The sequence below is a fragment of the Strix uralensis genome, chromosome 4, assembly GCF_047716275.1.
Source record: "Strix uralensis isolate ZFMK-TIS-50842 chromosome 4, bStrUra1, whole genome shotgun sequence".
NCBI classification, from domain to species: domain Eukaryota; kingdom Metazoa; phylum Chordata; class Aves; order Strigiformes; family Strigidae; genus Strix; species Strix uralensis.
The window spans coordinates 54,197,815-54,212,242 of NC_133975.1; the positions used below are offsets into that span (position 1 = coordinate 54,197,815).

The following is a 14,428-nucleotide window of genomic DNA, read 5'->3' on the forward strand; positions in this document are numbered from 1 at the left end:
ACCTGAATTTATACGGTTTTCAGTCCATCCCCAGTGTTGGTGCTGTCAAGGTGCTCATCTCCTGCGTGGTCAGTCTGACAAGTCTGTAGACACATCTGCTGTCACTCATTTTCACCAAGACCCTTTTGCACATACCTCCCGGGGGGCTTTGCCGCCCAACCACACGTAGGCAGCCCGCTCACCTGTCCAGTTTCAGCTTGTGGGCCAGCATCCGCCAGTCGTGGCCCCTGGTCTGGGGCGCGTCCAGGCTGCTGCACAGCTTCTGCCTTATTGGGAGGGGGATGCTGAAAGCGCTGGGCCCTACTATGGTGGTGATGGTGCCTGCTGAGTCCATAGGAGGATAATCAATGCCAGTAGGTTCCTGAGGTTCGAAAGAAAGAAAAAAACAAACAAACAAAACACCAGCAGTTTTGTTACTGAGTGCAGAGACAATTGTAGAAGTATCCTCTGGGACTCAGAGCTTTTACTTGCATTAGCCTTCTGCTAATCAAGCGTTTATGTTAGTCAGCTGAAAGAGAAATATTTATAACCCACTTTGGGTAGACAGCAGATTTTTTTTTTTTCCTTTCTTCTATTTTTTTGAGGGTGAAGATTACTATGACTGGACAAAATTCAGCCCAACTTAATTAATCACATACTGGAAATAATGAAAAACCAGGCACTTCTTTGATACATTTCAGAGAAAGTTGCTACTACTAGGGTAGAACAGGGCTTTCCCAGCTTGGCTGGCAGGAGCCCTTTCCCAGCAGCCCCCCAAGTGCCCCACCCCACACAGAGCCAGCACCAGGCTCATGCTGCTGACATCCTTTTGGCAGCACCCATGCTCTCCAAAGCCTCTGATGCTGGGCAGACCACAGAGAGACAGTTAATACCGCTCCAGTCACAAGCTGATCACTCATTTTCATAGAATGGAATCATAGAATGGTTTGGGTTGGAGGGGACCTTAAAGATCATCTAGTTCCAACCCTCCTGCCGTGGGCAGGGACACCTTCCACTAGACCAGGTTGCTCAAAGCCCCGTCCAACCTGGCCTTGAACACTCCCAGGGAGGGGGCAGCCACAACCTCTCTGGGCAACCTGTTCCAGTGCCTCACCATCCTCACAGTAAAGAATTTCTTCCTTATATCTAACCTAAATCTACCCTCTTTCAGTTTAAAACCATTACCCCTCGTCCTATCACTACACTCCCTGATAAAGAGTCCCTCCCCATCTTTCCTGTAGGACCCCTTTAGGTTGGGGGCCCCAGAGCTGAACACAGCACTCCAGGTGGGGTCTCATGAGAGCTGAGTGGAGGGGGAGAATCACCTCCCTCAGTCTGCTGGCCACACTTCTCTTGATGCAGCCCAGGATACAGTTGGCTTTCTGGGCTGCGAGTGCACATTGCTGGCTCACAGTTTTCCATCAACCAACACCTCCAAGTCCTTCTCCACAGGGCTGCTCTCAATCCACTCATCACCCAACCTGTATTTGTGCTTGGGATTGCCTTGATCCATGTGCAGGACCTTGCACTTGGCCTTGTTGAACTTCATGAGGTTTGCACGGGGCCACCCTGTCCAGGTCCCTCTGGATGGCATCCCTTCCCTCCAGTGTGTCGACCGCACCACACAGCTTGGTGTTGTTGGAAAATTTGCTGAGGGTGCACTCAACCCCACTGTCCATGTCACCAACAAAGATGTTAAACAGCGCTGGTCCCAACACTGATCCTCGAGGAACACGACTCGTCACTGCTCTCCACTTGGACGTTGAGCCATTGACTGCAACTCTTTTGAGTGCGACCATCCAGCCAATTCCTTAGCCACCCAGTGGTCCATCCATCAAATCCACGTCTCTCCAATTTAGAGACAAGGATGTCATGCAGGACAGTGTCAAAAGCTTCGCACAAGTCCAGGTGGATGACGTCAGTTGCTCTTCCCTTATCCACCAACGCTGTAACCCCATCATAGAAGGCCACCAAATTTGTCAGGCATGATTTGCCCTTAGTGAAGCCATGTGGGCTGTCACCTATCACCTCCTTATTTTCCATGTTCCTTTAACATAACTTCCACAATGATCTACTCCATGATCTTGCCAGGCTCAGAGGTGAGACTGACTGGCCTGGGTCTCCCTTTTTTCCCCTTTTTAAAAATGGGTGTTATGTCTTCCCTTCTCCAGTCAGCGGGAACTTCACCACACTGCCACAACTTCTCAAATATGATGGATAATGGCTTAGCCACTACATCTGTCATTTCCATCAGGAACCGTGGATGCACCTCGTCAGGTTCCATGGACTTGTGCACCTTCAGGTCTCTTAGATGGTCTCAAACCTGGTCTTCTCCTATAGTGGGTGGTTCTTTATTCTCCCAGTCCCCGCTTTTGCCTTCTGTGTCTTGGGCGGTGTGGCTGGAGCACTTGTCAGTGAAGATTGAGGCAAAAAAGTTGTGGAGTACCTCAGCCTGCTCCACATCCCAAGTGACCAAGTCTCCCGTTTCCTTCTGGAGTGGGCCCACTTTTTCCCTAGTCTTTGTTTTACCACTGACGTACCTATAGAAGCTTTTCTTGTTTCCCTTGATGTCTGTGGCCAGATTTCATTCTATCAGGTTTTTGGCCTTCCTAACCTGATCCCTGGCTGCTCAGACAGTTTCTCTGTATTCCTCCTAGCCTATCTGTCCTTGATTCCACCCTCTGTAAGCTTTCATTTTGTGTATGAGCTTGTCCAGGAACTCCTTGTTCATCCATGCAGGCCTCCTGTGTTTTTGCCTGACTTCCTCTTTGCCGGGATGCATCACTCCTGAGCTTGGAGGAGATGATCCTTGAATATTAACCAGCTTTCTTGGGCCCCTCTTCCCTCCAGGGCTTTATCCCATGCTACTCTGCCAAGCAGAGCCCTGAAGAGGCCAAAGTCTGCTCTCCTGAAGTCCATGGTATCGAGCTCGCTGAGCACCCTCCTTGCTGCGTTAAGGATCTTGAATTCATGCAGCTTTAACTCTGTGCTGGAAATAGATGGAGTGTGTACACTTGCGGGGTGGCTGTCGCCCTCCTCCCCAAGACCAGAACTGCGCTTAAAGGTGGTGGCAGCAGTGTTTCAAGGGGAAAGTCACCTCCAAAGCCAGCCTGATCCCCTGTGGGTATAAGGGTTGATGCTCTCTGAAGTGGTTCTTCCAGCAGGGAGGCTCCCCATGACACAGCTGTAATGTGGCCCTGCTGGGAATAGCAAGCGGCTGGCTCTTCTGGGCAAGGATTTTATCTCTTCCTTGGCCCGGAAGGATTTAGCACCCACAGGTAGGTAGAAAGAGGGGCTCAGTAGCTGACAGGACAAGGGTAGTTGGTCAATTTGGATGGTTGGGTTTGCTTAAGAACAATGAGGTGCTGCAGGGCAGCTGAAAGCCCCTCCAAACCCCACTGGCTGCCCGACTGTGCAGTGGGGATGCTCCTCCCATGTGCAGCACTTGTCATCTCCAGCTACCAAAGCATGAGATGGAAAAAGTGGCAAGCAGGGCTGGGTCTTCTTTCATGCCTCTCACTTGCCTTCTCAATTGCTCTCCTTTGCAGCATGACAGGCTTGAGGCCAGGCTGGCAGAAAAGGGGGAGCTGCTTCATCTCCACCTCTGCCCACGTCACAGCCCCATGCAGGCAGAAACACCTGTGCAAAAGACTTGTCATCAAATGTCAGTTTGTTTTGTCCTCTGTGAGCTGCCTTGTTGCTTCGTGTCAAGCTGGCTGCTGGGAAGACCCTGTAAAACCTAAACTGTCTCAAAACCAGTTAATGCCTGGCTTAAGCTGCCACGGCAAATCCCCCAGGAAGCCTGTGGACAAGCTTAAGAGTCATGCGCAGTCTTTGGTTCCCCCTCCAAAAATGTACACAGATATAGAAAGGGGAGACCCAGTATCCATGAGCTATGAACAGATTTAAACCTCTTTCGCTTTCACTCCTTCATTCACACCAATTGTCTTCCACTCTAAAAGTATGCCTTTTTTTTCTTTTTTTCTTGTTTAGAAATGGCATTTTAGGCAGTGAAATTTCTAACGAAGGAAGGTTTATACCACACCGTAATGTCCTCAGTGAACAAGCCCAATGCAGTGCCAAGTGCAGAATCCCTACTTGGGCGCCAAGGTCCTGCATCACAGACTGGATGCCCCAACGCCACCACTTTAGACAACAAGCTACTTTCCTCTCTAACTGCCTGGCAGCGGGGGCTGCCTGGGGGCCGGCAAAATGACTCACATGCCACTGCTACTGCCTCCAGGCTCACCCACGCTGGCAGGTCAGAGGTGGCTGTAGGGTGCTGACTGGTGGCATCGCAGATGGACAACCTTCCCTTTTTATTCTGGGCCAAGGGATGCAAGTGACACATTGAGGCAGCGCTGCCCCGGCTCTCAAGGTGGCCTGCTACCCCAGGTGCATCAGGATGGCTGCAGAGGGAGGCCAGGTATCCGTGGTGGTGTCCTGGTGCACCTTCGTGTGTGTACTGACAGGAGAGATGAAAAAGGGGCTTTGAAAACAAATGGTGTGAGACCTTTATCTCACTCTTCATTTTGCCTCATAAATTTGCATGTTTTGGCACTCACTGCATTTGTATTTTTGAAGTTCCAGTGGAAGACACTGTATAAAGGCAGAATAAGTTTTACATCCTTTACAGGGGACAAAAAAGAAAGCCTATAAAGGGAGGATGCAGGAAACTGTGTTACTGTATTTTTACCACACGGGGACAGAGGCAGAGAGGCAGATCCAGCAACGAAGAAAGGTGCCAGCATGGTCCTGCAATGCCTAACCACTAGCTGCCTGCCTCCCTCACAAGAAGAGAATAATGTGCACAATTTGAAATCACCAGAAGTGAACCAAATCAGACACCATCAGAGTGACCAAAACACACCCTTACATGACCTAGTTAGTCACCTAGTTAGAAGTAAGTGTGAGTAACCGCAGCTAAGGTTTCCTAATGCCTGGTCTGGTGTCTTTATCACAACAATCCCTTCCTCTGAGGCCTCTAGAGGCACACACATCAGTTTCCAGGTTGCTGTTATTATACCTCCAGGTAACTTTTGTAATCAAACCAGCTGAGTTTTAGGGTTTTTTTCTAGTAACAAAGTTGACACAACCCTGTATGTCAGCCCTTAGCAGCCCAAGGTCCTCCTGCCCCTCACTTGGGCTCAGGAACATCACTACATGTCAACCAAGAGGAGCAATTTTGCAGTAGTCAGCCTTGATAGCGGTGGTATTATTCCCCTCCTCTATTCATCCCTGATGGATGGGATTGAAGCACAAGACAAGAATATTATCCTGTTCCCTCTGAATCTATTACCAGGCCCTATTACACACAAGCAGCTGAAGATGATTATAGTGTATACTTGCATTTCATTAAAGTTACTCTCAGTCTTTCTCTTCTGTGTGAGGTTAAATTAGAGATTACCTCAATGCAGCACTTATTACAATAATTGTTTATGATACTTGTTTTACCATCTGTCTTTAATGCTGTGTAGTCCCCAGCTGAATATGTAACTCTACACCCAATAACCAAGCAGATGTTATGGGTAATGGTGCACACCATCGGGGCCCTACAGCACAAATAACTGTGGTCTCCCAGCCCTTCCCCAAGTCAGCCAGCAGCAATTGCTGCCCGAGAGTCTGCTCTTCATAGCCGATGAGGATATCAGGCACAAAAGCCACCAGCACATTCACTGAAGTCAATGCCAGTTCACACCTGAACATGTCGGTTGGTCTCAGCTCTAAGCTTGACTGCCCTGAGGAGCAGGTTCTCCAGGTGCTACATAGCATCAGCAAAGATGTTCCAAAACTTACAATCATGAAAATGTTGGCCATCAAAAGAAAAATTGTCGAATATAATAGTCAGGATTTGTGGCAGTAGCAAAATATGAGGAGAAAAGTCTATTGCAACTAGACCATCTGATATTCCCTATTGCACAGCAGTTATTGCGTGGGATCAGAGGGGAGTGGCTCACGCAAACATATGGCAATGACATTTTCCTATTCTCCTTTCTCCCCCTCCAGGGAAATGTCAGGCATAATGGTCTTGGGGACTGCCAGGAAACAGAACCATGTGGTGCTTCTTGAGATGTGTCACAGACTGGTAGGCAAAGAGCTCCTCCACACAGACACAGAAAGGCAGCAATAGCAGGGAGACAACAGCTGCCCTCCTCCCTCCCCTGAAGGAGGGATGCTCCCTTCCAGATGAGAGAAACTAAGGGAAAATGCAACAGGAGATACAAAGCAACAACTTAATCCAACCTTTATGTCCATCCCAGCAGTCAGGAGGAAAATGGGAAGCACTAAACAGGTAGTAATGGGAAAGGATATACCTCCTTCGTCCTCCCGTGTTCCTGCAGTCAGATAGAGAAGTGCACCAACGTCATTTACCTCTGAGACAGAGCAGTTGAGCTGGAAGATCTGCCCTTCTCCTTCGACCTGTCGCACACAGAGTTTGCACACCAGCTCCAGGGTATTTAGGCTGAACCTTTCCAGTGTGAAGGTGCAGTGCAGGTTCCTCTGGCATCCACTCCAGATGTGGTAAAAGGGAATCTCCTGCAGGAGGAAAGCAAAAAAAGTACAGTCGTGGGGGGATGGGGGATCAGGGCATGGAGGCTGTATGACCAGAGACTGTGTGCTCCATGCTACTGTCACTGCAAATGGTTCAGTGAAAAAAAAGTCCACAGGACTGCAGCCTGGCACCTGGTGTTTTATAAATAGCCCCGTGTCACTGTATCTCTTTAAGCTTCACTGCTAGGATCCAAGGTGAATGGTTTGTGATGCTCACCTGGTACTTAGCCAGCAGTTTGCTCTTCCAGAGAGAGTGGGCAATGTCATGAATGGATAGGCGGAGGTTGTGGGTGCTTCCCTTAAAATGCAAAGCTTTGGGTTCCTCCAAAAGCTGACCGCCCATCTGCCGCTCAAGCTGGAGGACCTCCTGCAGTATTGCAGTAAAAAGAAGAAGGTGGTCACATTTCATCAAAACAGCACACTGGTCTTCTGACTCCTCAAGATTGACTGCTGTGGATGCTGTAACTTGTGTAATACAGAAGAAAAAAAAAAAAAGCACAGGCATTGCAGAGTTGTGTTTTCCTGTGAACTGGAATTGCATTAGTGGATTTGAGTATAACCCCCTCGTCCCCATCATACAGCAGCAGCCCAGCAGGGACACAGGCACCCATGTCTCCTTTGGGAGACATACTGTTATCTGACATGTCCTATAGGCACAAAGCTTAATTGCATGCTATTATATCGAATGCAAAGACTTTGCATCCAGGCACTGTTTGAATACAGACATGTATCAGTCTTCTCCACTGCTCAACAAACTGGACATCTAATGGTAGCTTTACTATTTTGGTTTTGGAAGGTCTTATTTTTGTCGGTCCTGCTGATATGGGACCTGTGCATATCGCTGGTCCTTCAGCTTGTGGCCTCCTGGCAAACTGCTCTATGACAGAGTGATACAGGACATAACAGATACGCTGAGACTAACTGTCAAGCGGGATGGTATCAAAACAACGTGAGACTCTGTGACGGAGCATTTTGTACGTATGAATGCTGAAATATTGATCTTGTAATTAAAAGCTAGTAAGCCAAGGGTCTGGTCATTTTCTGCAGCTAAAAATAAATATATGCTTGTAACTAATGAGACCACAGTGGACCATTGCCTAAAAGCAGCCTAACTGTAGTCCACATGGAAGAAGCATGTACAAAGGCACCTACATGAGCCCCATTAGAAACCAAAATAGCCAATCTCAGTCATATTTAATTACAAGATCCACCCAACCAACCAGTCTCATGTGGCCAAAGCCAATCATGCACAGACTGAAAACACTCAAGGAGTATGTGGGCACACAAAACAAGCTACTCCTGATCATGTTCTGGATCTAGTTAGCACACAAGAAAAGCCCCTGTGCCTGGTGAGCCCAGCACCTGGCAGATACTGAAGCTAAAATTATGTTAGTTTATCAGCCATTAGAGGAAAAGAAACAAAATCAGGAAACCTTTTAGATTAAGGTTATGCCAATGAATCAGTTACAGCTTCTTTCCAGTGCTCCCTAATTACCTTGTCAAGATGTCTAAAGAGCAATCGATATTAATTATCTGATTACTATAGATCTTCATTACGTCCAAATTACCTCCCTGGAAGGGCCAGAAGACAACTTCACGGCACTACACGAGCTAATTGCAGACATCACCTCTTAGGCACACAGGGCTCAGGGGCTGAATGGCTGCTCCTGTTTCTGCAGTGCCAGCCCTGGGAGCTGCACTGCTGTGGGGCTGCACTACATTGAAGCATGATGTTGCACCATCCCACCCACAACATTTGGGTGTCTAGTTTCAATATCCCACTTTGGTAACCGCCCTTGGTCACCACAGCCCTTCTACATGGTCCAACTGGAGGATGCCAAGCAGCCCATGCTTCTCCCATGCCACTCAGCTCATTAATTCAGAATTAATTACAGCCATGATTTGCACAGCCCTTCAAACCTGCAGGCTGGCTCTGGCCATACGGCATTTTATTTAGAGCAGTGCTTATCCTGCTGGCTGGCGCTTCTATGCCCTTCTGAGCAAAATCGGAGCTACGTGTTGCTTGCCCCATGCTGAGGTGGCTCTGGCCACCCTCCCCATCACCTCTCATCACTCCTGTGAGCTGGGACTCAGGCCCTTACGCTCTTCCTAGGAGATGGAGCTGTGTAAGGCATCCCTCCAACATCAGTGCCACCAGGACAGCCACTACCTATATTTGGAAAGGGCTTCCTCATTAATGGGGTACAGGCAAGCATCAGTGTTTAGTCTAATCTGTTGCCTTTCTTCGTTAGAGGGAAAAATACACATTAACTGAGAGAAGATCAGATGCCTGTTATGCCTTTTTTACCTTTCTTTTGGAGGACAGTTACTGTGCAGCACAAGGCAGGTTGGGGGATGCCACCCTGCTACCGCCTGAAATCATTCACTCGTCCCTCGTGTGCAAGGCTGCTCAGCCCCCGCCACACTGCCACACGCAGCTCACATACCTCAATGTCAAAGCCATATGTGAATAAACAGATGAGAATAAAGCAGCTGGATTTCTTTACAGTTATTGTATTATTACTTTCTTTTTTTACAGCAGACTAGTTTGGGCATCCCCCTCTAAGTGCAAAAATCAGTTCTGAAAAAGAGGCCAGTGCTCAAGGTCATTGCTACCCTCACCCTTCCCCAAAAAGTGTTTTTGTGAGCATCCCATCCAGGTGGCTCAGGACCCTGCAGGGCAGAGGATGCTGCATGCATGATCAGTGCTGAGCCCACTGCTCCACAGCCCCCAGGAATACTGCCAAGCCGCTTCCACAATAACTGAGCCCTTATTGATGACAAGTCATTACACTTCCTTACTGTACTGCAGGCACTGGCAGTTCGGCAGCGAGCGCTTGCTCTGCATGATGAGAGGGAAAAGCCTGCTGGATAAATACTGCACTGTGTTTTATACCGCAACTGCTTGTCTTCCTTTGGTGGCTGTTAGGACACATTCAGCATATGGCATACTCATTCCTAGTTGTAAATAATAACAGAATGCATTTGGTCGCCTATTAAAATAAACACATAATCCCCTACAAAGGCTCTTTCAAACCTCAGACATCCCAATGTGGGAACATCTCATGCTGCTCTTCCCTCCTCTTGCCGTGCCTTGCCTGGAGCAGCCAGCCCCGAGACACTGAGACAGTGCAGCTGGTGTCTCACTTGCTGCCTACAACTTTCCCACCCTCTTCAAATTACTTTTAATCTCAGGACCCGCTGGCCCAGCCCCATCTGCATGCCTTGTCCCAGCCAGAGGGAATTGCCTGGTGAATGCCTTCCCTATGGCAATATGGCAGTGCCAGGGACCTCCTCCCAGCATGGGGCTGCTGTGGTGCCAGCTGTTGTGAAAGCATGTGGCAAACACCCCAACCTTTTTTTCTTTCTACACAGTCCTAGTTTGAGCCTACACAACACTATCGCACAGGGCTGGTTTATACACACTGGTTCATACACACTGGTCCATGCTCAACCCTTTCATCTACAGCTAGTTTACCAGGTTCGTTTTTCTTAAACCTTCTCTTTCCAGACCTTTAATTTCCAGAGAAGTAAAACTGATACATTTGTTTGTGGCCACCAAGTATGTGTGCCTGTCCTCCTGTAAACCACCAGCTAGAAGGGTCTTGAACCCCATATGTGGCCTTCCAGTCTTGGGGTAAATGTGTCAAAAAAGAAGAAAATTAAAATGCACGTACTTTGCTGTAAGTAAGCAGTAGGTACGAGTGGGATGGTGGCTGCCTGACTTTGTTCACCTTTCCTCACCAAATTACAAGCTCGCTTTGGGGTCTACCTGCAGCAGGAGCCCAAGGACTGGCCTGCTCCCCTCCCAAACATTGGCTGCTGCTTCTCAGGTGAAAGATGGTCCCTCCGTGTTGCTCAGTGGCTCCCCTGATCCCTTCTGCTTTTGCACCGAATCAGATTAACTTTACCTCACAATTCTCCCCACAGTCAATTAGAAAAAACCCAATAGCTCTTGAGTAACACCTAATTGGATTCCCCCAGCTCTGACTGCATTAGCTGTCTGTCCAAGGCCCCTCCGACTCACTTATTATTACCTCAGGCCTTGACGAACCCGTGGAAAATTGTATTACGCAGCACAGGCATAAAACTGTCAGGACTTTTGAAGCCTGATCACTACGAAAGATCCTTTTCACTTTTTTTAAAGAGGAAAAACAAAAGGGAACTCAGACCGGGGAAAATAAATGTTTCTAAAAGCCTGATAGCACCAATGCATTGACAGAGGCCAAGCTCCCAGGCACTGTACAGACAAAACCATGCTGAAGTCACAATATGCCTGCTTCAACCCTTATATTTTACTGCCTTTGTTACATATAGCAAAAGAGTATGCCCCCAGCAAAGTCCAGGCAGGCAGGACTTGATATCAGGTAGGATTGGGGAGGAAAACAGAGTGTGCCATTTGCAGTGATGGAAGTCGCTGGTCTAACCAACACAAACATCTCCCAGCCAGTGTATTCAGGTTTAAATCCCAGTAATTCCCGTGTGGAGCTGAGGAAACAAAAGCATATACAGCATCAGGATGACTCTGTTTAGTCAGGCTTTAAATTCATTTTGCTGCAAAGAGGCATTTGGGAAGTTGCACTGGCTATGAAAAAAGAAAAAAAACCCACCTTTTAATAACCTCCACTCTTACATGTGCAGTTGGAGATATATATTTCATGAGTGCATCTATTATAGATACCATGTGTATAAATACAGGTGTTTATAAAGAGAAATAGCAAGTATGGTTACCTATCGCTCATCTGTATGTAGTGAGCGTTTGTGTGCATGCCAGAATTATGCTGTGAGAGTAAGGTTATATAGTTAGAGATAGCAACAGCTTTGGTTTATTTCAGTTGCGAATTCCCAACACAAAAAGCTGCATGCAAAGAGGTGTAATAAAGCAGTATGAAAGCAGGCAGTGATTAACAGCCCAGAAGCTTCTTTTATCATTATCAACTATTTACAAAGAAGCATTTATATGTTTCCCCATCTCTGGGGAGCTCGCACTTAGCATTAAAAATACATGAATAACGAATGAAGCCCCCTGTACCTTATGGCCTTTTAATAATGCAAAAATCTTAGGATTCAGGATATGATACAGGTAAACAAAGGAAAAAAGACTGGTGGGCAGAAAATAGTGTGAGATCCCTATGCAAACGATGATTTATGGCATGTGAGGGTTAAACTGTGAAACAGCAGCTTGCTGCCAAGCTCTTCTTCTAATCAGAAAAATAACTCAGGGAGCAGGAATACATGGAGCAGAGGGTCTAGTCACTGCTATGACTGCAGTCCTGTGAGAGCTGAGAGAGAGAGGGAACGTGAGCGAAAGAGCAACCACCTTAAGGGCATCCTGTGTGTCATCGAGGCAGTAGACCCGGATACTGTACTCCAGCGAAGAGCAGGACAGCGGTCCAAAGATGGCCAGTTTGAGACGTTTGGCTGCTGCTTTGGTGATTGACTGTCCCACCAAGGCATACGTGCTGAGGGTTTCTGTCAGGATATGGCAGGCCTCTGGGTCCAGCTGGATGTAGCATGGAGTGGTGAAGTTTTCCTCCCCGACCACCACCACATCCTAAAGGAGAAAGAGGCCAAGTTAGAGCTCCTGACCCCTCAGAGCTGCTGTCCTTTGAGACAGCAATGACCCTTTCAAGCCTGGACGATGGACAAAGTTCTTGCTGTTTGCACCTTAGATTAATCAAGATTTAAAATTCCTGCTTCTGGCTTTTCTCCTGCATAGGCATGAGGAGGGGATGATTTCTCTGGGGGTGCTGGTGGTGATGACAGTAGTAGAAACCTACTCCTGTCCTCAGTCCCCTAAGACTTGTAACTCTTTCCTCTGGATCCTGCAGCAGCTTTTAAAGTCCTGGGCAGAGTTAGGCAAATAATGAAAATATCACCAATACTTTATTGAAAAAGATATTGCAGAACTAATCATTTGGTGACCATGATTTAAAATCACCAGTTGCAGATGTGTTGAATAAATAACCACCCTTCACTTCCTAAGCATGACAATAAGGAGTCATAAAAACTCAAGGAAGGGAAGTAACCTCTACAATGGCCAAATGCCACATCTACATGAAATATCACCTGCTGCTTCGTCAGAATAATCCTCCGTGATGAGACTGCAGGGTGAAGACAAAAAAAACATACAGCCTGAATGCAGACAACCTCCCCACCCTGTGCGTAAAGGAAAACAGCTCCCCTGCTAATTTCTCTATTCAACCCTGTGTGTAATATCCTACATACAACACAAAGTGCTTTGAATGTCTTTGAGAGAGAGCAGAAGTGAAAAGGCAGCAATGGATGACAGCCACCTCTTGCAAAGCCACCACAGGCCACATGATGCTCAGTGCAACTCATATGTTTCATCCCCACTGCCTGCAGGTCTGCAGCACAATGTATGCATCTGGCAGCTGAGCAGTGGTGGGCTCAACTGAAATTTGGCATTAAGTGCAGGCCCCCTAGCCTCAGGAAAGGCAAGCGTGCCATGTTTTCAGGGGTGGCACAATCCTTCTGAAGGGCAAGGTGCTGCAGCTCTGATTGTACCTCCCTACAGCCATGCCAGCAACTGGCTCTGGCAGGAGGTGCTGACCCTGAGTGATGGTGCAGGGGTGTGCAAACGTGTGTGTGTGTGTGTGTGTGTGTGTGTGCACGCGTGCGTGCACATGTGTGAACTGAGCGAAGGAAAAAAATCTCCATGCGATGGTCAGGGACCCTGTTGACGCTGTGGAGGCGGTGCTGGCACCAGAGTGTGTGCACGGCCGGCAGAGCAACTGCTCTGTCAAGGGCAGGAGGAGGACGGGGGAGAAAATGAAGAGGTGCCAGTAACACACAGACACAAATAAGGAACATACGTGCAGTGCCAAGAGTCAGGTCAGTGGGGTGCAGATTAGTTGGCGAGACAGACCCATGTTCACTGCATGCTTCCTCACAGCATGAGGAAGAGCTGGTGCCACAGGCAGGGGGAAATTGCAAAAGCCTTTCGAAGGCAATGCCGGACACAGCACTCTTGTTGCTGTCAGCCCAACTCCCTTCAAAAGCCACCCTGACCTTATTAAACCTACTGGTAGGAGAAAGTGCCCTTGCCAAATTAATTATGTGAGACCAAACTGGTGGCAGTAGGTACCTAGGAGCACAAGGCTGGAGAGGAGGGCTCTGCCAGGATGGCCCAGCATGACCAAAAGCATCACTTTATGCTCCAGTTACAGTGGAAGATCCTTCTGCCACCCTGCCCGGGACATCCTCCTGCTGCATGACTGGCAAGGAACCATCCCAGGCTGCCACCAAGCCTGCACTGTCCAGCAACGCTTGTGCAGCTCCCCTGAGTTCATAGGGTGCAGAGTTGGATCCTGGCTGCGTGAACTGAATCAAAGTCATGGTCCACCAATAACATCTTAGGAGGGAAAAAGGAAAGAAAGATAAGGCCTATACATTCTATTAAGCTGGGCGATGTCTTGGTGCTGAAACAAGACATCATTTGCTGCATTATTTTCACTTTCTTGAAAACCACAGACTATAAACCAGGAGAGAGAAAACTATTCTGTAAAAAAACATTTCCTTATTTTTAGAGTCTAGTCAGAAATTATTTTCAGCCCCTTTTTTATTTTGCCTTTTCTCTTCCTTCTGTCCCCACGACTTCAGCACAATATCCTGCCACAACCAAAAGCTCAAGTGCCAAAATCCTGTGATGAAGGCTATTTCTTGGAAAATAGTTAGAACTAGGAGGCACCAAACTGCCCCAAGACACCATCTCTGCATGGGCACTGGGCAGCTTAAACACCTGGTGTTGAAGGGCACTCCTGCCTGCCTGTAGCAGCCACACATCTCACACAGAAAACCCAAAATACAGGCAACCCTGTTCAGAAAGGCAGCTGAAAGACTAGCAGAGAGCCCTGCATGCACTGAGCGCACAGGC

At 47.9% G+C, this 14,428-nt stretch overlaps 1 protein-coding gene across 2 annotated transcripts in view; it reads right to left on the minus strand.

Annotated features, from left to right (window-relative positions):
• Positions 1–14,428, minus strand: part of UNC5C (unc-5 netrin receptor C) — a 266,275-nt gene that overhangs the window by 7,395 nt on the left and 244,452 nt on the right. For both annotated transcript variants that reach the window (XM_074866782.1, XM_074866781.1), the window contains 4 exons: positions 11,852–12,085; positions 6,749–6,898; positions 6,352–6,516; positions 183–361 (listed from right to left, as the gene is read on the minus strand). In XM_074866782.1, the coding sequence (XP_074722883.1) occupies positions 183–361; positions 6,352–6,516; positions 6,749–6,898; positions 11,852–12,085 (728 nt within the window). The remainder of the gene's footprint in view (positions 1–182; positions 362–6,351; positions 6,517–6,748; positions 6,899–11,851; positions 12,086–14,428) is intronic.